Genomic DNA, 25,429 nt, shown 5'->3' on the forward strand with positions numbered 1-25,429 from the left:
AGCCAAACTTTTGTAATGTTTTATTGAGCTTTGCCTGTTCAATGCCATCTGCAAATCTCAAATCTTTCCCAGGGCATTTAAAAAAATATCCTTCTTCACTTGGATAACTATAGGATATTTCTAATCAACTTCACTTTCAGATTATATGATGTCTTTTAATTGAGGATTAATTGTACCATTACCCTGACAACATAAACATAATCATTTGTAACTCAATAAAATAACTTTATGGTATCACTTGTATTTTAAGAAATTTTTCTATCTCCGCTCCCCATAAAAAAACTAATTTTAAAACTATATATATATTTAATCCATAGGGGAAAACCGGTGCTCCCGGGCCACCAGGGATTCCTGGAGAATCAGTAAGTGCATCTGTTGCATTTGAGCATTCACTTGCAGCTCTGGCATTCTGGTCATTTTCAATCTGCAGAAAGACTTTATGATTCTGTTTCCTTTTCATAAGGGTGAAAGAGGTTCTGTTGGAGACATTGGCTTCCCTGGACCAGGAGGTCCACCAGGAATACCAGTAAGTAATTAACCTGTGACTCCTCCTGCAATGCAATCTCTCTCTATGCTGCCTTCATTGATCTTAAGTCAGCACTTGATTCCATCTTATGTGTCAAACTATGGGAGAAGTTGGAAGCCTCCTTCATAGATTAGCGCTGGCTATGTCGTCTTTGCATCCTGCATGTAGACATCCTGCAAGGCCACCACATAAGAGCTGTCACAACTCAGAAAGGTGTCAAGCAAGGATGCATACAGGCCCCACTCCTCTAACATTTACATTAACAACATGGTGGGCCAACTCAGCAACCCGATTTCCATCCTCCAAAGCTCGCTGGGAGACACATTGCCATCCTGTTATATGTGGATGATAGGAACATAGAAAGCTGCCATATACTGAGTCAGACGATTGGTCTAGCTAGCTCAGTATTGTCTACAAAGACTGGCAGCGGTTTCTCCAAGGTTGCAGGCAGGAATCTCTCTCAGCCCTATCTTGGAAATGCCAGGGAGGGAACCTGAAACCTTCTGCCCTTCCCAGTGCAGCTCCATCCTCTCAGGGGAATATCTTACAGTGCTCACATGTGGTCTCCCATTCAAATACAACCAGGGCAGACCCTGCTTAGCTTGGGGGACAAGTCATGCTTGCTACCACAAGATGACCTTAGAAGAGTGCTGAGGGCCCTGACTTGTACTGTAAGGAGGACCGCATGGAGTTCAACTATCATAAAAGTAAAATGATGGTCTTCTCCAGGATGCCCAAAACCCACTCTTGGAGAATAGATGGGCATATGATTGAGCAGGTTTCACACTTCAAATACTTGGGGGTAATTTTTCACTCTGGTGGCTCTAGGAAAGCTCATGGGGAACATGTGGCTCTAAATGCTCAGAAGAGCTTCTCCTCCATTCTCAAATTCTTGTGGATGAGACGAAGCCATTATGTCCCCTCAGCTCTTGAACTGCTCATAGCCAAGCCACTAGCTCAGCACTTCTGTGGCACCCAACTGGGATCTACCCCAACTTTGCGTCTCTGGAACTTGTACAGGCAACACTCCAAGTACCAAGATGTGTCTCCAACACCACCTTATGCCTGGAGACAGGCCTGATCAAAGTAGAAGCTAGGGTGTGGGTGTCCATGCTCTGCTGCTGTCTCAGGCTATCCTTTTGTCCAGTTGGTCTCGCCCCCGCTAACCCTATGTAATGATTACCGATCTAGTTGGACTCAGTCAATTGAGACAAAAATAGCTACCCTGGGCCTCTCTCCTTCGACCTTGTTTAGCATGGGCCATGCCTAGGCGAAAGCGACCATCAAGCAGCACATTATAGACATTGAGCAACAAACCTATCTCAGCAGGGTCCCAAACTTTCATATTAGTGATGGGCTTAGATATTCTGCCTCTCCAGTGACATACCTTACTCAGTTGGAGGTTCCAAAGCACAGGAGGGCATTTACTTTGGCTTGCTGTCACACCCTCAATTCAGCAGTGCTAGACGGCTGTTATAGAAGGACTCCATTTGCAGGGCAACTATGCTCCCATGGTGCAGGGCAGATTGAAACTCCAAAGCATGTCCTCCTCCACTATCTGTTTTGCAGAAACTTGCACGGCTTCCTCATCCTTCCATTGCTATCAAGTATCCAGGACACTCAAGCCAATTCTATATCTCCCTTCTGCTTTCTGGCTTTAAGCCTGCCATCACATACAGCGAAATCTGCCATCACATATAGAATACTATTTACTGTATTTACCTTGTAGGGTTGTTTTAAAGATCCCATCAAGATAACACACGTTAAGCACTTTGTACACTCAAAAATATTATACAAATGCTATTTATTATTCCTGATCACCTTAGCTCGAATGTTGCCTAAAATTCTCCTGGGAGTTCATGTCTGTATATCTTCCATACCAAAGGCTTACTAAGGATCACCCAGGTACATTTCTTCTGCCGTAAGATATGTATTGCTTAGAATCCTAGAGACCAAAAATGTGTTTTAATAATTTGATCATTATTTTCCCCTAGGGCATAAATGGGAAGAATGGGTTGCCTGGTCCTCAGGTAGGAAAGCAATGGTTTATATATTTGGAGTTACATACAAAGTATACATGTTCTGCTTTGAGTCACAGTAGAAGATTAATGTATAAATTCTTTTAGCAAGGTACCTGTGTTCTTAAAAATATCCTTCTTTTTCCAGGGTTTGATAGGTAGACCAGGTGACAGAGGCCCCAAAGGAGAACGAGTAAGTTCATTTTTACATTAAGGTTTAGATACTGTTTACGTTTGTCGCAACATCTGTCTAGCATATCTCTAACCCTGGCCTATATAAGTTGTGATCCCAAAGCCAAATGTAGTCCTCCAGCTGCAGAGTATCGCCTACCAGGTGCTTGATAGACACCAGTGCCAGGCAAGAGCAACGAAAACAAGTCCTGGTGATCTGTCAGTGACAAACAAAGTTAGACTATGTTTCACTTGGTTGGTTGCACAGTGTACAGGCCTCCTCTAAATATTAGAGGCAAACAGTGCAAACTGCTTCCCACTGTAACATGTGGAAAACATGCACTAACATTAGTGATTATACCCAAAAGCAACAAAAAGCTGCTTCTTTTGTTTTTATTATTTGCATTTATGAACAGTTTGTGTGTAAATAGTAAAACAATGATAAATGTAAATTCAGTAATTCAAAAACCTTTGGTTTAAGATGAGAGTTGAGATGCTTTACATTTTCACTCATGCTCTAAAAAGAATGAAAACCACAAGTTAATAGGGGTGTGCAATCCGAATTAATCCGAACCCGAATCGATTTGGATCAAGAAAACAGGTCCCAGGGCCAAAAGAGTGGGGTGGGGTGGTAGTGCCTAATGGGTGAAGGCTACCACTGCTCCAGGCCACCCCTTTCCCCCCGACATGAAGCGATACACTCTCCATTATACCTCATGGGGGAAAACCTTAAAGATGCATAAACTTCAACTATTCACCAAAAATCAGCCCTTTGCCCAATCCCTCTGAAATTTGGGTGGTAGCCTCCACCCATTAGGCACTACCACGCCACCACACTCTTCCACCCCAGATCCCACTTTATGCCCCAAATTTGCCCCCAAACACTAAAACTTCAACAATTCACCAAAAATCAGCCCTTTGCCCAATCCCTCTGCAATTTGGGTGGTAGCCTCCTCCCATTAGGCACTACCACCTCACCCCACTCTTTTGGCCCTGGGACCCAAAATTCAAGTAGACGTCAGATAGGACCTTTTTGCATTGAAGTCAATGGGAGGCAAAAAGGCAGGAAATTCAAATAGACGTCATTGCTCAAAATGGAGGGAGCGGGGGAAGAAGCACTATCAGCCACAAAATGGAGGGCCGAAACAACAGATAATTTGGAGCTGAAACAGGGGTGATTCGTTTCAGTTCCAAAACATTTCGGGTGGCTAGGAGGGTGATTCATTTTGGGAACAAATCACCCAAAATCGGCTGTTTCGGGTACAGATCGTTCTGTACCCAAAACATTTCGCACTTCCCTACAAGTTAAGGTGCCCATCTTAACTTCCATGAAATATAAATATTTTGTACAGCCTGGTATATGATGATGGCTTTAGAAATGAGGCTCCATACACCCAGCACTTTGCTTTGATCACAGATGCATCAGGCAGCAATTCATCAGGGCCATCTCTAGGAAGTGATTAGAGAAACTGCGCCTGTTAAATGTCTGCCTGGACACATCTCTCCCCAATGACCAACAATCCCTCCCCAATGTCCACTGTACCAAATCCCTCCCCAATGTCCAGCCGAAAGATGAAGGTGAAGTGGGTGCATGGAGCCTCATTTCTAAAGAAGTCATCATATACCAAACTGTACAAAGTCTTTAAGGCATATATAAGTAAGTAAGGGAGGGAACACTTAAAAGTTAGCAATGATACTGTGATATCCTTGCAAACACATACACTGAAACAGACACACTGACATGTTGAATTTTTCACCTTGATCCTGTGTTGTTTCTAACATAATCTAGTTTAATTCTCACCGAGGTGGTCAACCTGTGGTTTAGCTGTACCACATACAGCAGGCTGGGACTCACATTTGAATGCTCTCCAGAGAAAACTAGATTTCAAGAAGCCGTGTCTTAACCTAGCCTTTTCCCTGATGTGTTAGATTTTCTGTGTGGAGTGAAAATGCTTTTGTATGGAGGAACATTGTCATGGGAGGTTCCACCTACTGTCTCAAGTTGCACAGCTCAGACACAAGCTTACCACTTCAGTGGTCTAGGCCTCTATTGTTATTGTGGCCACACGGCTTCAATGGCATATCTTTCAATGAAGGGAACTGAACAGCATGTGGAGATTTCCATGCGAACATCAGAATGGACATGGATTTCTGGATTAGGTTGAGCATGTGTACAACTTACCACATAACGTTGGGCTTAAAGGGGATGGTGGTGATAGTAGTAGCTAATAGGAACCCTGTAACCCTTTTCCTTAGTTTTGTTTTTTATATGTGTATTTGAGAATTCACAAATGATGCTAAAAGCTGGTCCACTAAAAGTATTATTTCCTAGAAGTTTTAGAAGTAGATGTAAAATTAGTATCTAATCCCCTTCTCTGAATGTTTTTAAGAAGGAACTAAAAATATACCTGTTTAGTCAGGCTTTTAGTTTTAACATTTTGGTTTTTAGGGTTTTTATTGTATTTTAAATTGTTTTAATTATGTTAATGTTTTAATTGCTTTTATATTGTGAACCACTCAGGGACCTTTTGTATTAGGGTAGTATATAAATGCAATAAATAAATAAATATGCCGTGGAAGTTAAGATGGGCACTTTAACTTGCAATTTCCATTCTCTTTAGAGCACAAGTGAAAATGTAAAGCATCTTAACTATCATCTTAAACCAAAGGTTTTTAGATTACTGAATTTCCAGGTGTTTTAAAAAACTGGATTAGACCCTATCGGGAAGAGCTAACCCAAACCTCAAGGTAGAACTTTGTGATGTTGAACATCAAAACTTTGTAAAACATTCAACTAAGATAAAGTCACATCCCCTCACCCCGGCCTGAAAAAATACAAGGACATGAAATTAATGGATCTAGTAATAGTGACCATGTGACCCCACCTCATGATTATTCGATAGTGAATAAGGACATAAGAAGCAGGTAATTTGTGTTCAATGTGTTTGAGGTAATTACTTATATAGAAGAGTATTTCAGGAACATGGGTGTAACTATGATCAGGCCAGGGGAGACAGTTGTCTGGGGGCCCCACTGCCTTGAGGGCCCCCCTAGAGACATGTCACATGACTTCCCCATTGCCTAGCCCCAAGGCCACTCACTCAGCCAGTCCCCCTTGCCCTGTTCACCCTAGCAATCTAAGCAGCCTGCAAGCTGCTGGAGCTCCTTCTCTCTCTGCCTCTCAGATGATCAGCTGGTGGACGAGGCTTCCAGAGAAGCCTCATGCAGGCCTCTCTGAAGCCTGAACTTGGAAGGAAGGAAGAAGGGAGGCAGAGTGGCCAGTGCTGGCTGCCCTTACCCACCCCAGTTCTCTGCAGACCCTCTGCCCAGCACAGACCAGACCAGCCTTTGCCAGTAATGGAGGTAGACTATGAATTCCTTTTTGTGGTTACCCTCACCCCCACCACCATATATAGGGATCTGCTTGCTTGCTGTAGGGCTTTGATAGGGGGTGGGGACTGAGAAGTCTCTGAATATTTAATTTGAAACAGATTGGAAAATTTGCTAGCTTTCTTTAAAAAAAAAAACTATCTAAAAATCCTGTAAGTGGCTTGTTTCATGGCAGAAAATTACAAAAACTTCTGGAACAATATATTTTTTTAATTCATTCATTCATTCATAAATGCACTTATGTTCAAGTTGTTTTGCAACCCAGAAGGTCTGAGTGAGAACTGTGAAGCATGTGTTGTGCTTTTATTTTTCTTTAGAAATGCCAAGCTGGTTGGACATGTCCAAAAACCTCACTCACACTATTTACACTGTATGTCATCAGTCAGAATGATTCTGTAATGATATGCAATGTTAAGGATGCCTTGCACATGCTGATTTGCCCTGCAGCCCCGCACCCCACTAGGGATGACCCTGCTTCTGAGCACCTGCAGAGAGTGGTTTTTATCTCAGTACAGTGAAAGACCACAACCAGCCCTACTTCCACATTGGGAAGCAGTGAGAATGACTTTTAGGACAGACTAGGGCGTAACTTCAGGAGCTCCTTGAGCTCCAGCATGTCTCATCTATCTTAAAATTTTACCAAGAAGAGGCAGATTCCTCTCCCCCCCCCCCCGCCCCGCACCTCTTTTTCTCCTGAGGAATGGTGCTGATTCTTGCTCTTTTCTCTATTTCTCCCCACCTATCTCCCTTGCTTCAGTGGGACTTACTGGTGTCATATAGGGAGCAAAATTTGCTGAGAGCACAAATTAGTTTGGTTTGGTTTACATCCCTGAGCATGTGCAATCCTATATGCACTTACCAGGGAAGAATCTCAGACAGTTGAATGCAATGGAGTTTATTTTTAAGTAGTCATGCTTTCCTTGCTAGTAAGTCCTTTAGGTTTCAATGAAATGTACTTCCAGCTAAATGTGGCTAGATTTGCTGCCTGAGGGTGCATTTCTCCACACACTTATCTGAGACTTTTACACACAGCAGGCTTTACTGCAAGTTTACTGGCAGGCTTTACTGTGAAATTGAAGTTGTCCCAAAGAACCAATGCAAAATAGTGTTGTTTTTTTACTCTGGATATAAATCAGGCTACACTGTAATGAGCAGTGAAAAGCCTGAATTGCGTGTGAACTGCTCCCCAATAACTCACAGGGACTTCAGAGTAAATCTGGCCAACATGTGATTACAGCACCTCCATTCCAGAGGAGATGTGTGTTAAAGGGCTTTAAAAGCCCTGTGTGAAAAACCTCCTGGAATCAAACTTTACTAAATTTGTTCAGAATTCTGAGAAAACATACATAACCTCACACTGCATGGTTAAAAGTCTCCTTTGATAATCTGCAGCGAGGGATCCATTTTAATAATTAGTGTTTCTTGTGTGTTTTAGGCATTAAAAGTAGCACAAATATATAGTATTCAATGTGTATCACTATATATTGTGAAGTGTGCATGTGTGTATTCGGTGAAATGTATTTCCAAGCAGCATACTTATTTTGAAATATCAGACTTAAATCCTTGGGGGCCTGGGGTGTGCGGAGGCCCTGGACTTTGAGTGGGGGCCATTTTAAAATCTCATCTCTGGCCCAATCCAACCTTGCTACGCCCCTGTTCAGGAGCTAACTCATTACAATGTTGTAATCCCATTACAACAGAAGTTTATAGGTTCTCAGGGGAAACAGCTTGTAAATGATAAGCATGGAGATTAATGTATGGTTATACTAATCTACTTTATTCAGAAGTACATGATGATAGAAAAGCTCTATATCAAACTACTGGCTACATGGTGGTCAGAGAGCAACCTATAGAAGCCTGGTGCTCAAGAGAGAGCAAGCTAGAAACATTCTGGGAAGGAGGAGGAGAAGGAAGAGGAAGTCATCATTTCCAGGAAGTTCCTGAGTACACTCTTATCAATTGAAGGGTCATAGAGGCAGAGATAAACAGGAAAGAGAAGGAGACCCTAACTGACTTTCTCAACTCCCAATGCCTATAGTGGTTGTTAGGGTTACTGGTACAAAAGGCCAATGCCATCTGGAGCTGGATCTCCAACAAACCTTAAATCTGTGCTTCATTTTTTTCTTTGAAACACACACACACACAAAAATAACAAATGCTTTAACAACTGTGTCCAAAACTACAGATTATCTTTCCAGAAATTTCCCATAAACCTCACAGTTCTGCTTGACCTTATTTTATTTATTTATTTATATCTGTGCAAACGGATTTGGAAACTTTAGTTGAAAAGCAGTATAAGCATATTTGTTGTATTGTATTTAATTTCCTTCAGGATGGTGTTATCAGCAAAATAGTGTAAAGGCTGTACTCATGTTACATAGCCATTCACACATACTACAGCCACATTCTCTCTCTCTCTCTCTCTCTCTCTCTCTCTCTCTCACACACACACACACACACACACACACACACACACCACCCCAAACACACACACACACACACTGCAGCCTAGAGTTGCCCAGAGGAACCCTTTGCAGCCTAGCCATATGGAGCACGTCTCCTTCCCCACGCCTCCAGGTTACACCTGGCTGCACAGAGCAGTGTGACAGTTTTGGCTGGAGGTTGAGACGAAATGCACATGGTTTTGAAGAACCAATGACCATGGAGTAACTGATGAGAGGGGTTGAACAGCACTTTTTCTAGACAAAGGAGCAGTATTAGAAGGTATAGCTGCAGTGGGGGAAGGAAGGAAGAGGACAGGGAAGGAAACTGAAGGGCTGTGCTCCCAAAGCTCAGACAGGAAAGGATCTGACTGGCATACTGGTTATGGACAATGCTGTGGGCACTGCAGCTTCAAAAGTCCTACTGCACAGACTCTTTTAGCAGTAAAGATGCATTTTTCAGCCTCTTAAAGCACAGCTTTGAGGATCAATTGTGAAATAACCATTGATTGCGTCCCAGAGGGATGTACAAAAGATATCTTTCTGGCATGCAGTCTAAAGGCTGAAACTCTGCAAATGGAATACAAAATCATTTAAATACCATTTTCTCAGTCTGAAAGAACATCGTCAACCCTTTAAAGCCTGGTTCAAAAGAGAAAAACTTTACTGCACAGTCTAAGCATTTTTTCAACGGAACTTCACCAAATTTGCAGGGGAAGTGTATCTTGTCACCTAGTGAATGTGTGCTGGTGGCCAGGCAGATTGGACAAATGGTTTTGATTTTATAAGCAATAGAATGTTCAGGCCTTATAATGGTGGCGTGTTGAAACTACTCTCCATCTTAACGATACTGCCACAACTGTGCCAGTATAATTAAAACATGAAAAATATTAAAAGAGAAAATATTAGAACACTAAAAACACAGCATCATAAATTATTAAAAGCATTAAGAAACAAGAAGTTTGTAAAGTGGCAAGTAAATGGGGAGAAATATGTGGTGCCATTAATGAGATAATCCTGCTCAGAGTTCCACACCACCTAATGTGTGCTAAGGACGCCACCTAGAGCAAAGAATTGCCAAACTGTACAGATGTACGCTCTGTACAGATCAGATGAATACGCAGAGGGCAAAGACTGGGACAGAGGGCACATTCCCCCCACTCCAACACACACACACACACACACACACACACACACACACACACACACACGTTGTCTGAATAGGGCTACTTGGAGATACATTTGTTAAAAGGTGCTTGTCCATGCATTTGACAAAGAACTACAGCCTTCACTGAGTAGGAAGAATTATAATTTGTCTCATGAAGAATAATATTTCCAGAATTTTCTCTGTAGCAAATTGTAGTCATAAGGGTGCACCATGGAAAGGAAAAACAATCTGACATTGCTGTGGAGGCTGCATAAATGAGCTATCATTTATGCAGCTGAAGGAGCTGAGTAGGCGATAAGACTAAGAGAGATATGAAAGCCATCTTCAAAAATATATGAAGACCTGTCACATAGATGAAAGAGTGGACTTGTTCTCTGTTGCTCCTGAGAGAACCAATGGCTTGAAATTACAAAGAAGCACATTTAGGCTAGACATTAGGAAGAATTTCCTAACTGGAGAGCTGTCCAAAAGTGGAACAGTCTACTCTGTGCAGTGGTGGGTTCTCCCTCTTTAGGAGTTTTCAAACGGAGACTGGATGGCCATCTGTCTGGGATGCCGCATTAATTGCTTGCACTGAGCAGGGGTTGGACTAGAAGACATTTAAGGTCCCTTCCCAACTCTAAAATTATATGATTCTATATATGTCTGTTGTTTACCAACACACAAACTAAAATCCATTGGAGAATCTGCATCCATGGGAATCTTAGTGTGTGTGTGTGTGTGTGTGTGTGTGTGTGTGTGTGTGTGTGTGTGTGTGTGAATATTTGCAAGCAGTGACTGCTAAAGGCTTGAACACTAAAACTCCTGGGTAGGAATTCCAGTGGTGAGGGACATGTGCACCCCACCCAGCAATTTCATTTCTTTCTCTCATTACTACCTCACCCAGCAAAAAAGAAAGAAAACCCAACCTAATATTATAGTTTGAATAAAGTATGCAGTCGATTTGTTTATCTATCTATTTATCTGTTTGATAAATTTCTATACCACCCAAATCTCACATCTCTCAGCAGTTTACAATTAAAATACAATAAAAACAAAATTAAAACATTAAAACTGTAAATATAATTAAAAGCCTGGGTGAACAGATGTGTCTTGACTGACCTTTTTAAAAGTTGTCAGAGATGTGGAGGCTCTTATTTCAACAGAGAGTGCATTCCAAAGCCTTGGGGCAGCAACGGAGAAGACCCGTCCCTGAGTAGCTGCCAGACGGGCCGATGGCAATTGTAGACAAACCTCTCTGGACAATCTTAATGGGAAGTGAGAATCATGGCAAAGAAGATGTTCTCTTAAATAACCAGGGCCTAAGCTGTTTAGGACTTTATAGGTTATAACCAGCACCTTGTATTTTGCCCAGAAACCTATTGGTTGCCCATGTAGTTCTTTCAATACAGGAGTAATATGGTCTCTCCAAGATGATGCAGAGGCCAACCTGGCTGCTGCATTCCGTACCAACTGAAGTTTCTGGCCTACATACACATAGAGCCCCTCATAGAGCGCATTACAGTTGTCAAGTCTGGAGGTTGCCAGCATATATATCGCAGTTCTGAGGAAGTTTATCTCAAGAAACGAATGTAGCTGTTGTATCAGCTAAAGCTGATAAAAAGCACCTCTGGCCAGTGCCTCAATTTGGGATACCAGGAAGAGGTTCAGATCCAGAAGCACCCCAAGACTGAATACGTCTTCCCTCCAGGGAAGGGTGACCTCATCCAGAACACGTAGATCAAAATCTTCTACTGAGTTCCGACCCTGCAAAATAAGTACCTCCATCTTATCTGGATTCAGCGTCAGTTTGTTATCTTTCATCTAGCCTTTCCACCATTACTGTCTTCAGGCAGGCATTTAGGGAGGTTATGCCTTCTTCTGATGACGATGTTGACATGGAGAAATAGATTTGGGTGTCAACAGCATACTGATGACACTCTGCACCAAATCTCCTGATGATCTCTCCCAGTGGTTTCATGTAGATGTTGAACAACTTCAGAGACAATATGGATCCCTGAAGAACAGATTTTGAAGAGCAACAGTCTCCAAGGGACACCATCTGGAATCTGCCCGAGAGGTAGGAGCAGAACCACTGTGAAACAGAGCCTCCTACCCCCAACCCCCTCAGATGTTCCAGAAGGATACTGTGGTTGATAGTATCGAAAGCCACCAAGAGATCTAAAAGAACCAACACCATCGCACTCCCTCAAGATTACCTGTTGGAGATCATCCATCAGGCCAACCAGGGCAGTTTCCATCCCATAGCCCACCTGAAAGGCAGTTTGAAATGGGTCTGAATAATCAGTTTCTTCCAAGTCTGCCTAGAGCTGGAAGGCCACTAACCTCTCAATTACCTTGCCAAGCCATGAAATGTTGGAGACAGGCCTGTATTTCTTAACGCCAAGGAATCCAATGCAGGCTTCTTCAAAAGAACTCTAATAATTGCATCCTTGCCTCCTATCTTATTTTGAGTGTGGGGATGCTTTCTTTTGGAAATAATTTAATCCCTACATACAGATCCCAAACTAATAAGTTATGTAAAATCAGTTAGTTTGCTAATTCTACTAAAACACCTAGGTCATTATCTACTGAACTCTTTCAGGATACACAGTAAAATTTGTCTCTGCTCAGTAGTATTTTATTCCTAGCACCAGCCTTCATGTGCTGTATTGCAAGCTACTTTTGAAGCTCCTCTGTGTTTAACCCTTGGTCAAAATTGTACCCTATTTGAGAAGGCAAAAATAAATAAAAATTTTAATCCACTGTTCTGTAACTCCATGTCCCAGGTCAGGATCAACCCTAATGAGGTCAAGTGCCCTGCAATGTTTAATCTGCCCCCCTATGTTTAATATTGTTTAAACTTGCAGGTTTTGCTAATACTTGTGTTTGTGTATCAATAACCCCTATTGTATTTCATTGGGGAAAGAAAGCACTATGTGTTTCTGGCACTATGTGTTTCTGGCACTTGGAGTCAAACAGACCCCACAAAATACTGTGGTAATACTATAATCTCTATTTGTGTCCATAGATGCTTACACTGGAACCTATTCCTTCCATGCCTTGTTGGAAAGGAACGTAGAGACTGAACACACACAAAATCTTTTCTAGATTTGTAACAGATCATGCTCAGTCTTTTCAATATCTCTACAAATGGTTTTGAGGGTAAATAGGACCCCAAAGATTAGCCAACCCCATTATGCAATTATAGATGTTTGTCTTCTAAAATAAGGGTAATCAAGAATGGGGTTTTAAAATTCTAATAAATCACAGTGATAAGCTGAACTGTATTGCTTTTAATTCTGCAAGCTTTCTTTTCACTATCATCATCATCATCTCTTAGCCACCCCATAACAAATTGTTCTCTGGGCAGCATACAATAAAAACCCATAACCCATTACATCATAACAACATATACAAAATACAATACAAAGCAGCTTAAAAATTCATTTAAAAATTAGTTAAAAATCAAAAGCAGTTGGCATATCAGCCGAAGCTGATAAAAGGCACTGGGAGCCACAGAGGCCACTTGAGCTTCTAATAACAGTGCTGGATCGATGAGCACCCCCAAACTGCGAACCTGGTCTTTTAGAGGGAGTTCAACCCCATCTAGAACAGGATGAACGTCATTCGCCCAGGCAGAGGAACCACCAACCAATAGTACCAGTCTTGTCTGGATTGAGTCTGAGCTTGTTCACCCTCATCCAGTCCATTACTGCATCCAAACACTGATTCAGGACAGTCACCGCTTCACCTGCGTCTGATGAAAAAGAGAGATAAAATTGAGTGTCATCTGCATATTAATGACACCTCAAGTCAAATCTCCTGATGACCTGTTTATTTATTTGCGTACATTCTTCCTCAATAGAATGTTTAAAATTCTGGTTGACAGTGTTCTGTGCACATTATAACACAATATCTAGGCAGTTGTGCAAGTGCACTCTTGTGCAACTACAAAAATTGTGCAAATGTGCTTGCACGGTAGTAGACCATTATTTCTAATAGCCATAGTATCATGCAACCTGTTTGCACAAAGAGAGCACATGTGCAACTACATGCATGCTGTATCACAATGTGCATGGAATGTTGTGCAGTATGTCAGCCTCTGTCTGCCTAAAGAGAGCTGCAATAAAGAGATAGAGATAAGTTTATTTGGTCATTGACCAGCAAACATTTACCAGTGTGTATTTTACAAATAATTTAACAAAACCTGGCCATAACAGAGATAATATCAGTGTCCACATTAGTTAAAAGATAATTTTAATAAAATTCATCAGACCAGCCAGGCAAATTATCTAACATAGGAGATATAAGTCTTAAACGGGGTTCACTATAAAAATCATAATAAAGAATAACATAGCAAGGTGGATTCTATAACCCCTTTGCCACATGGGCAAGTCGTAAAAATAGTGGAACTCCCTTAAACCTGCCATCCAATACTGCTGTAGGAAGAACATTTAAAAGCGCTAAAGTGAGAGCTCGTCTAAATTTAGGGTCAAGCACCACAACAAAGTACTTAGTAGGGATGTGCAAATCGATTCGGATACAAATAGATTTGTACCCGAATCTAGCTGATTCGGGTGATTCGGAGACAAAACGAATCACCCCTGTGGTCCATTGGCTAGATTCGGGTACAAATTGAATCGCGGCTGATTCTATCTGAATCGATTCAGGTTTCGGATCTGTCCTATTACTTTCCCCAGATTCCCAGCTTTCATTTTTTAAAAAAGCTAAGCTCTAGCCCTTATAGAAGTGGAGTTATGGAGCAAAAGGTGTGGTCACTATTTTTCAAGTGTTTGGATTCTTTGGTGTATAATAACTTTCACTCAATGAATCCTTATGAGGATTCATTACACACCTTCATTTCTTCTATTCATTTTTACTGTCTTTTAGACAGTGCCAATTGTCAACTGCCATGTGCCAACTACACCCCACTCCCACCCGCAAGGCAGTGAGGTACTACTCAGTTTAAGTTAAGTGCCTAATGGGTAGAGGCTACCACCCAAATCAGCCCTTTGTCCAATTCCTCTGCAATTTGGGTGGTAGCCTCCACCCATTAGGCACTTAACTTAAACTGAGTAGTACCTCACTGCCTTGTGGTTCAATTTTAACCAAAAGTGAAAAATACAGCACCAGTATAAGGATTCCAGCCTAATAAGCCCAATTTCTCTTCTGATGACAGCATTCAGAGCACAACATGGTGCCTGCAAAATGCATCTAATAAACTTAGTCTGGATAGCCTCCAGTAGGGCAGTATGTCAGCCTCTGTCTGCCTAAAGAGAGCTGCAATAAAGAGCTACACTGGCTACCAATAAATTTCTGGGCAAAATACTAGGTGCTGGTTATAACCTATAAAGCTCTAAACAGCTTAGGCCATGGGTATTTAAGAGAACATCTTCTTTGCCCTGTGCCCCACCGCCCATTGAAATTATTGAGATCAATTGAGACGTCGGAAAGGTTCATCTACACTTGTCACACTGGTGGCTACACAGGAGCGGGCCTTCTCTGTTGCTGCCCCCAGACTCTGGAATGCTCTCCCTGCTGAGATAAGAGCCTCCCCTTCTCTGACAACTTTTTAAAAGTGTCTAAAGACTTAGTTGTTTAATACAAGCTTTTTGACCTGGCTGTGGTTTTACATTGTTTTAAGGTTTCATTTTTAATTCATTTTATGTTGTAAATTGCCCAGAGATGGAAGTTTGGGGTAGTCTACAAATTTGAATAACAATAACAACAATAAAACAAAAATATCCCCATACATTGTTTCATATGCTTCATAGAACATGAGCACAATTTGTGCTTATATGACAAAGCCTTGATTTTTGCTTTTCAAATACTACTAGCCTATCTAATACTAGTAATTACCTAGCAATATCTACAATTCTAATATGTCCCTGTTGGTTCTCGGCTAATAATTTGTTAGTAATTTGGGACAGTTAATTGATTATTCAAAGGGTTAGATCGCTGGGGTTTTAGCTTTGTTGTCTGCATATTCAATAGTGACTCTAGTCAGGAATCCATGGTGAATTCAATTAGTCCAGGACTACATCACAAGTCATAGGGGTCTTTGAACTGAAGTGTTAATTATATCTAGTAGTAAATGTTGAGCCACTGGAAATCAAACAGATTTAGAGGCCAAATTATTTGATAGAAAGGTCTCTAACCTTTGCCTGTAATGCTTAGCTTTTTCCTCTGTCCTCTCTCCCCTTTCTTAACCTTGTGTGTAATTAATTGTTAAATATTTATCACAGTTTCAACCAAACGTATGTATCAAACCAATGTACAGCAGCAATTTTCAGGAGGGATAAGTTATTGTGCTTTGCTGCTGTTGTATTCCTTTTGTGTTTAGGTCTTCTGTTTCTGTGTCCTTTCCCATGTCCCTCTTTACTGCACACATTTAGATTATCTTGAAGGGCGAGGCAAGAACAGTTCAGGACCAACAGAGGCATCTCTGTTCACCAAAAATCCAACTGCATGTTCTCAGCTTTAGTTCATGCCTAAAAGTAAACATTATAGTCCATTTTTAAGATGTAATTATTTAGGAGCAAGCAGGCACAGCTAGGGAAATCATTACTGATTAAATACCAGATATTTGATTAATTTTGTCTCCAAGCAATGGAATCACTTCAAATTATTTCCTGTTTCTGCCACCAGGAGAACAAAACAATGTTTTCCTTTATCACCGAGGCTGAACAGAATCCCAAGTAATATTCTTTCTTCAGAATAGTACCACCTAAAGGAACAAAGTGGGAATTTTTATGTTTCTCATTGATGTTTACTATATCCTCTGTGCGGCTATCTCAAAACTGGTTCGTTAACTCTGTTCGTCCGACCTTTTATGGTCGGACTCTCCCTCTCTTGTTCTTATTTTCATTTTGAGTGGATGCCAAAATGAAAAAAAGAAATCAGTTACCATGTGATGACTGCCTGTCAACTCACCACAAAGTACATGAAGCAATATGGGGGAAAAACAGTCATCTGTAGCATTTACCATGTCAGCACTACCTTACATCCCCCCATTTATTTATGGGAAATGGTAAAATTTGCCTAAAATATGACCAATTAGGGTTGCCAGTTGACAAAAAATATTTTTTTAAGGCATGTGCCTGTTCCTGTAAAATGTGATTGATATGCAGAAATCTATGCCTGGCCATTAAACTACACTTAAAGGCATAGCTGCATAGCTACTGTGGCCGATTGAACAGTTGTCAATCCTAGGCCAGATGTTACAGGAGACTGTCTTTTCTATATAGTCACATGCATCCTGCAATAAGTTGACCACAACACAGGAAATGTTCATTCACTGTTCACCTGTTCAAGAAATGAGGCAAAAAAATTTGACAGGTTAAAATATATCTCAAAATTAAAGATCCACAAAAACATCATACCAAATGCAAATTTCTGCCGCTGAGGGGTGGGGGGAATCAAATGCATAAATCTAAGTTGGGGAATACCTGGCTGGGAAATAACACATTTGAAAAGAATCACAGAATTGCAGTCTGTCACAGAGTGAGCAATTCATTCATTCATTCATTCATTCATTCATTCAGTTTCTATACTGCCCTTCCAAAAATGGCTCAGGGCAGTTTACATTAAAACAATGTGATTCCGCTGTTTAAAAAAAGGCGTTTTAAAATCTGTTTTAAAATGTGATTTTAGAATCTGTTTAAAAATGTGATTTATTGAACCATAGTTCAATAAATGATGAAAATAGGCCAAATTCAGACATAACTCAAAAGTGGAGTTAAATGGGCAGGGGTTTCAGCTCCTTTACAGCCAAGTGCGTACAGCTGCAGTTTTGCAGCAAAAGCAACCTGTAGTTTGCGTCACCAAACTCCAGTTTGAACCTTAGGTTTTCAGTAAAGTTCACTGCCGAAACCTGAGGTTTGGCCACTGAAGCATTACATCCAAATAGAAACCTCCATAACCACAATTCCATTAAGTTTTTGGAACTGCAATCATAGAGGAGGTGCAGATTCGTCCAGGATTGTGCCCACTCCATGCCTGCTATGCTTCTCTTGAGGTGGCAACATAAGCAGGTCACCCCATTAGAGTGTAGGGACAGTAACATATGGCTCGGTGGATATACCCGGGGTCGATTTAATGTGCAGCCCTAATCAGGGATTTGTGAATGGCTAAGATCTATTTTTTGTACAATGATGTTGGGGAAGGGGAGCATAGTGCCTTCCCCTTGGGGGTACCTGCACAGTTCTTAGGCTTACTCATGAAAAGGGCCGGGGAGCAGTATCAGCATTGCTCCAGTGAAAGAAGTGATTCGACATCTGTGATGATGATGAATGCTGATACCCAGTGGACTGCTCACTCATGAGAGTGTAAGGCCATGGGGACACCCCTTCCCAACTCATGAGAAGAAACATCTGCGGGGAGAGGGATGTCGGGCAGAATCACTAATAATGTGTGACGACAATCCCCCTTCTCCCACAGACTGCTCTCTCATGAGAGTGTCAGACCATGGGGGCTGGATGGCAGATGCCACCCAGCTAGGTTGCTCTATATATGCAAGCTGTGGGGATGGGTACCCTGCCAACTGCTCTCCCTGTCTTGGTGGCTGCCACCAAGAGGCTGTCAAAGTGTGCCCTCTGCCAGTCCACCCATCCATTTGGACATGTGCACCCTTGCTTGTGCCCTGAAAGGGTGACCCTACTTCTGCGATTCCCTGTGGTGGCAGATCTGCTTATACCACAACGCCAGTCTGAACCCGGGAATTTTGAATGAGAGTAAAGATCAGTCCCCGTACCTGGTGTTTCCCATGTCCACACATGCAGCTAGGCTCTGACACAGTGGGCATCAAAATCTCTATTGGGACCGTACAAGGCTTCCGGGGAAGAGGGGGTAGCAGTGCAAATTTTTTACCATTAACCAGAGAGAGTGGGGGGGCCTGTGCAAGCAGGCCCCCTTTTTGTTGAGTCAGCTCATCTCATGAGTGTGTAGTCCAATGGAAGACCAAGGGTGTTTTGGCCTGAGGTCCTCCCCAGTAGACTAGCTCTTGGGAACAAGCTACCAGGGAAGCAGACTGCATGGACTGCTTAGCTGGAATGATGTCATGGCTCAGACCTCTGAGTCAGAAGAGTCAGAGGAGGAACGGGAGGACTCGGTTGGGAGTGCAGGCTCAGAGGCACAGCAGCAGGATTTGGCTGGGGAAACAGACTCTTGACCTGGGCTGGAATGGCAGCATACAGAGGAATCTCGACAGCTGGCAGACATGAGTGCTGTGGAGGCTGATCAGGAGGAAGCTGGAATTTCACCTGTGTTAAGAAGGCGTCTCAAGAGAAGGGCTCAGTGGGAGACACACAGGCGCAAGATATCACAGGAGAGGAAATAGACGTGCTGAGTCAGGAAAGCCTGATTGGCTGCCGGTTATCCTGAGCCCTATATTAAGCAGACTGTTATTGGCACAGATTGCTGTTAGCAACTTTTGCTTACCGAAGACTCTGTTCATATTTAGCATTCTTCAACATTTCGTGTTCTAGCCTGCCCTTGTTCTGTTCATTCCCTGCTCCTTGTTCTGTTCATTCTTTGCTCTGTTGTTTTTCCAGTTATTACTCAGTTATCATAGAGGGGGGTACCTAGTTTCGTTCAAGGGTCTTTATTTTGTTTGCTACTATTTTTCTTTGTGAGTCTTTTTTGCTTTCATTAGTGCAGCTTCGCTTCTACTCTTATTTCCAGACTTTCTGTTTAACTCACAGAAGTAGAGCTGAAGGGGTTGTAAATCCTGTTGGGTTAGCCAAGCCAACAGATTTCCGACAGATGAGCCCTCACAAGAGTGCAGGACAGTTTTGTTGGGGGGCTCTTAGGAGGGTGGCAATGCTATTGCTGTTGGAAGAAGCTCTGGCATGACATTTCATTTAAAGGAATTTAAATGCCTTTTCCATGTCGAGGGTAGGTGGCCCATTCTGAAAAGGCACTATCATGTTTGGGATGCCTCCTTGAAGATCATGACCAAAGGCTACCCCTCTGGTAACATGCTGACACCTTGCCCACAGTCTGGTGATGGCAGCACTACAGAGCTAGCTGGGGTCCTTGCAGATGTCCTTGGTGGACCAGGAAAAGGGAGGGGCTGCCCTGTCATGAAACCAGAAGTTGCTGGACCATGGTTGGATAAGTGTCTGCAATGTAATTCACGGTTTCAAATTGAAACTGCAGGTCTGGCAATCTCCAGTTTCGTGTTACTTGCAAATGGGGTCATAGTTTCACTTTATTCCATGCTAGTTAGAACTGTGTCCAGTTCTTGGTGCCACATTTCAAACATATGTAGACAAATTAGAACGGGTTCAGAGGAGAGCAATAAACATGGTCTGGGATAGGGATGTGCAAAACGTTTCAGGCACAGATCGATCTGTGCCCGAAATGAGCAATTTCGGGTGATTCGGGGCCGAACTGAATCACCCCCGATGCCCCCCGATATTTTTCGTGCCCAAGCCGAATCACCCCTGATTCGTGCCTGAAAAATTCGGGTGATTCGGGATGACGTCTCTTTGAATTTCCTGCCTTTTTGCCTCCATTGATTTGAATGCAAAAAGGTCTGATGTGACGTCAGCTTGAATTTCAGGTCCCTGGGGCAAAATAGTGGGGTGGGGTGGTAGTGCCTAATGGGTGGAGCTACCACCCCAATTGCAGGGGAATTGGGCAAAGGGCTGATTTTGGGGGAATTTTTGAAGTTTTAGTGTCTTTGGGGCAGATCAGGGGCATAGTGTGGGATCTGGGCAAAAAGAGTGGGGTGGGGTGGTAGTGCCTAATGGGAGGAGGCTACCACCCCAATTTCAGAGTGATTGGGCAGAGGGATGATTTTTGGGGAATTGTTGAAGTTTTCACGTCTTTAAGGTTTTTCTCCATAAAGAAGCATGGAGGTGTCAGCAAATGTATAGCTTCACGTCGGGGGCAAAGGGGTGGCCTAGAGCAGTGTGGGGTTGGTGGTAGTGCCAGGTAGGGGCAAGGAAGCTACCTGAATTTTTTCAAAGTATTTGGGCAGAGGGCTGATTTTTGGGGAATTGTTAAAATTTATGCGTCTTTAAGGTTTTTCCTCATAAGGTATAATAATGGAGCTTTCAGCAGCCCCATAAGTGCACTTGGGGGGTGCTGGGGTGGCCCAGAGTGAGTGGTGGTGTAGTGCACATAGGGTGCCAACCACCCCCATGGGTTTCTAACCCATGGAGTACAGGGTTCTGTTGTTTCTGAGGTATTCTGAGTGTGGATTCTATGATAGCAAATGAGATTTTCAATGAAACACCATGAATCCACTCGAATTTGGATTCATGGACTGAAGGTTCAGGGAGTTGGACTAGATAGTCTAAAAGGCCTCATCAGTTCTATTTTTAGCCTACTTTCCAGTAGGCTTATGAGATTACCCAGCATTCTGTGTGCGTGTCCGTGTGTGTGTCCATCCATGTGCCCCCCACCCCCACTATCAACTTCGCAACACCTGGACCAATATGAACCAAAACCAAATCGGGTACAGTTGTAGGGGCACATATGGACACCTCAACGGCATAGTTTGAGATGATGTCATCTACCCCAATCCAAGATGGCAGACATGTAAACTTTTGAGGCGCAAATGGGCTAACTTGTGAACCACCTATCCAATTTGAACCAAATTTCCTACAGCTGTAGAGACACATAGGGATGCCCAAACAGCATGGAGTGTGATGATGTCGTCTACTTCAGTTCAAGATGGCGGCCACATGAATATTTGAGGTGCAAGAAAGCTAATTTGTGGAGTGTCTAACCAATTTAAACCAAATTAGGTACAGTTGCAGTGAATGACACACACGGACACCTTGATGGCATAGATTGTGATGATGTCATCCACCCCGATCCAAGATGGCGGGTGCCTAAACCTTTGAGGTGCAAGTAGGCTAACTTGTGAACTGCTTAACCAATTTGAACCAAATTTGCTATAGATTTAGGTACACATAAGGATGCCCAAATGGCATGGTGTGTGATGATGTCATTCACTCCAATTCAAGATGGTGGCCTCATGAACATCTGAGGCACAAGTTGGCTAATTTGTGGACTTCCTAACCTATTTGAACCAGATTGGGTACAGTTGCAGTGAGTGACACACATGGACACCTCAGTGGCATAGCTTGTGATATCATCCATGCCGATTCAAGATGGCGGACACATAAACCTTTGAGGCGCAAGTGGGCTAACTTGTGAACTGCTTAACCTATTTGAACCATATTTGCTGCAGCTGTAGGGACACATAGGGACACCTCAACGGTGAAGATTGTGATGATGTCATCCACCTCATTTCAAGATGGTGGACATGTAAACTTTGGAGGTGCAAGTGCACTAACTTGTGGACAGTCTAACCAATTTGAACCAAATTTGCTACAGCTGAATGGACACATAGGAATGCCCCAATGGTGTAGTTTGTGATGATGTCATCCACCCCAATCCAAGATGGCGGATGCATAAACATTCGAGGCACAAGTGTACTAACTTGAGTACTAACCAATTTGAACCAAATTTGGAACAGCTGTGGTGAATGACACACAGGGGCATCTCAATGGCACTGTTTGTAATGACGACATCCACCCCAATCCAAGAGATCTAAGCTGTGGACCTCGATTTGCACCAAATTTAGTCCAGAAGTAGAGACAGTGAAAGGAAAGTAGGCTGATTAGTTCTTACTAGAACAACTAGTTCATGATTCCCAGCTATCTTTTTGTTTGAACAACCTGTACCTTCTACTCAGTTAAAAACAGAAGAGGTATTACTGATATGCATCACACTAACATTTGGAGATTCAAGTTTTGTATTGTGTTGCTTTGTAAAACCTTTGCAGGATTATTGTATGCTTATTGTATGCACTTCATATCAAGCCTTTCAGTATTATTGTTTTTCTCACTCTAAAAGTTTCCTGTGACCCTTTGTGACATCACTTCAGTAAACAGTGAAACTTTTAATTAGCCATAGCACTGTGGTTCCACCCCGCCCCCACTCCCAATCTCCCTCAGAAGACAGTTCAGTCTTGAAAACCAGTACCTGCTTGTCTGTCATCATCTCTTTGAATAATTTAATTCAGCTTCATGCATTCTAACATTTTCTTTTTTAAGGTCTCAGATGCTACAGCAAGTGAGAAAATAACAAGTACTGTTTTTGTTTGTATTCCACAAAAAATGCCACAGCCTGTCATCACCTATTTTATGTGATTCCTCCTCACATTGTCCTGCAGTTTAATGAAATAATTCTCAGTACCCCTAGTTTAGCTTGCAGCAGTCTGAAGACAAGAAAGGACCAAACTAAGTGAGATGACAAAACCTCTATTTATTTTGAATAGGGGGATCAGGGTATACCTGGAGATAGAGGCCCACAAGGTGAAAGAGGAAAACCTGGCTTTCCAGGAGAAAAGGGATCTACAGGACATATGGGACCCCCAGGGAACAAAGGCAACTCTGGATCACCAGGTCATCAGGGCCCTCCAGGAACACCAGGTGTCCCAGGCTTATCGGTAAGGTCACTGGCTCTTGAGAGAAGCCAAAGTGGGGTGGGGGCAAATTATCCACTCATGGTGAAATTATCCTAACTATACTACCATTGTCATTCTCCTCATACTGTATGACATTTGCAGATGTTTGTATTATTGCAAAGCTCTTCGGAGACAGAAACAGCAAAACAAAATTCAAAATTATCTGCTTTGATTATTTTGATGTCCAGGACATCTTCTCTTACCCCCCATTTTTAATTATTTCTTTATCAGGCTGACTCAGTTTCATTTGAAGAAATGAAAAAATATATCAGACAAGAGGTTCTTAGAGTTTTTGAAGGTGAGGAAAGCAAAACATTCCCCTCCCCCCCCCAGCTTTCATTTATTCTTTTTGTACCTGTTGTATGTACCATTTGAAAGACTTGTCACCAAGCTTACAGCAAGCTTCTGCACCTATACAAGTAATCTGAATAATGTTGTGACTGAACTTCCAGATCCTTTAATCTTCAGAATTGAACCAAGTTTACTTCCATTGAGATGAAGTTAGAGGTGTTTATTTTTAACTAGAGAATACATACATAGAACAAGAGCCTGTGATCCCTTCAGCCATCCTGTGGCTAACACACACACTAACAACAAGGAGGTTCATCTTCCCAGGCACCCCTGGGGGTAGAAGCCCCTCCTATAACTACTGACTTTTCAGTTCCCACAGTCCTGTTAAATAGACTTTACTACATATAAAAAGTGATCCTGGTCCTGATCCAACCTCCCCACGTACACATGGCTGCCATTAGCTTTTCAGAACATTTTGGGGAGATCCTGACCATGGAGCTGACTCATCATGTCTAGTTTTACTCTATGTTAATACAAACTAGTTCAGGGTGGCCCACCAGCTACATATTGTGCCCTGCCAGGGGACTTGAAAAGCCACGTGTTTCTGCACTCCCAGGGAGGTAGCTAAAAGAGAGAATTTCCTGAGCTCCTGCTAGGCTGCCACAAAGAACTGCTGGTCTGCACTAGGCTACAAATCATGCAGTCCTGGTGTGAATGTTCCCTTGGACAAATGACACAAATTTATGGGAGTCTTCTTGAGTGTATGTGGACTCTTGGGCTTCATTAGCTGACAAGGTTAACCCTTGTCCAAGACTGATGAGCTCAAGACTGCTCTGGAGCCAGTAAGAAAAGAGGGCCAACACCTGTGATTTTCCTAGTTCCTTTTCCTTAACCAAACTTGGCTCATGCGAACTATAAGTCATGCTAACTAGGGTCAGTTATGCTCTATTGAGAATCCTATAGGCACGGACACTAACCCCTCCATTTTGATGTTGGACCTCCAGATTTCTTTACATTACAGTTGCCTCAAAGGATGTTCCTTCCAAATTAAACACAACTATTTGTGCACTTGGATGCAACTGTCTTGAACTGGTAGAATGAAGGGAAAGGGGAAACATGGCTAGTTAGCAGTTGCTAGGTTTGTTCATGCTCAGTATAACTGAGACACTTGACGGTATGCAGGAACTATCTGGAGTTGTGATTTGTCATTTCTCATAGTATACTCTGGAAAGGGCCTTCATTATATTCCTCCCTCCCCTCTTGTTGTCTTGGGGACCACCCAAGAAGTCCACTGGATCAGAATGTTATATAGCATTTTCTAGTTAGAATGCATGGAGTCTCCCTGACATAACTGCAATATCTGGGTTGACCATCTTATATACTTAATTAAACCAAAAACCTACATCACCATCAAGTAAAAAACATGAAATGGACACAGAAGGAATGTTGGCACTGGTATGTTGCTTAGGCAAGAAGATTGTCACTGTTAACCTGGGTAAAGTTGAATGATGTCTAGTAATTGGAAAGATTGTAAATCTTAGCTAGATTTAACAAGATTAAGTTGAATAGTGATAACTTGTTAATGAAAGTACCACCAAGGCATATATTCATACTTTTTGTGTCTTCTTTTGTGTGTGTGTATGTGTGTGTGAATGTCTTTCATTAATGAAGAGAGAATGGCTCAGTTTGTATCTCAGCTCAAGTTGCCAGCCGCCATGCTAGCTTCCCAAACTCACAGAAAACCAGGCCTTCCAGGAAAAGATGGGTTACCTGGGCCACCTGGAGAACCTGGACCTCCAGGTAGGGCTTCCAAACACATACCTTCATATGTATTTTATTTTTAAAGTTTTGAGATACCTTGAGAATTGGAATGGAACTACATATGTAGGTTCCTAATAATTAACTTTTAATTCCATACTACTGTTTTCCAACTAGACCATATATTAACAATTAGTA

General features: G+C 42.3%; 1 protein-coding gene across 14 annotated transcripts in view; it reads left to right on the plus strand.

The window, feature by feature from the left end:
• Nucleotides 1-25,429, plus strand: part of COL19A1 (collagen type XIX alpha 1 chain) — a 404,037-nt gene that overhangs the window by 359,474 nt on the left and 19,134 nt on the right. For 12 of the 14 annotated variants that reach the window (XM_053286727.1, XM_053286726.1, XM_053286724.1 and 9 more), the window contains 7 exons: nucleotides 318-362; nucleotides 464-526; nucleotides 2,521-2,556; nucleotides 2,693-2,737; nucleotides 22,994-23,164; nucleotides 23,414-23,480; nucleotides 25,145-25,273. In XM_053286727.1, coding sequence (XP_053142702.1) covers nucleotides 318-362; nucleotides 464-526; nucleotides 2,521-2,556; nucleotides 2,693-2,737; nucleotides 22,994-23,164; nucleotides 23,414-23,480; nucleotides 25,145-25,273 — 556 coding nt within the window. Of the gene's footprint in view, nucleotides 1-317; nucleotides 363-463; nucleotides 527-2,520; nucleotides 2,557-2,692; nucleotides 2,738-5,900; nucleotides 6,079-22,993; nucleotides 23,165-23,413; nucleotides 23,481-25,144; nucleotides 25,274-25,429 lie in introns of those variants that run through there. The other 2 variants (XR_008314075.1, XM_053286729.1) reach the window with 2 other exon arrangements.

The sequence above is a fragment of the Hemicordylus capensis genome, chromosome 1, assembly GCF_027244095.1.
Source record: "Hemicordylus capensis ecotype Gifberg chromosome 1, rHemCap1.1.pri, whole genome shotgun sequence".
NCBI classification, from domain to species: Eukaryota; Metazoa; Chordata; class Lepidosauria; order Squamata; family Cordylidae; genus Hemicordylus; species Hemicordylus capensis.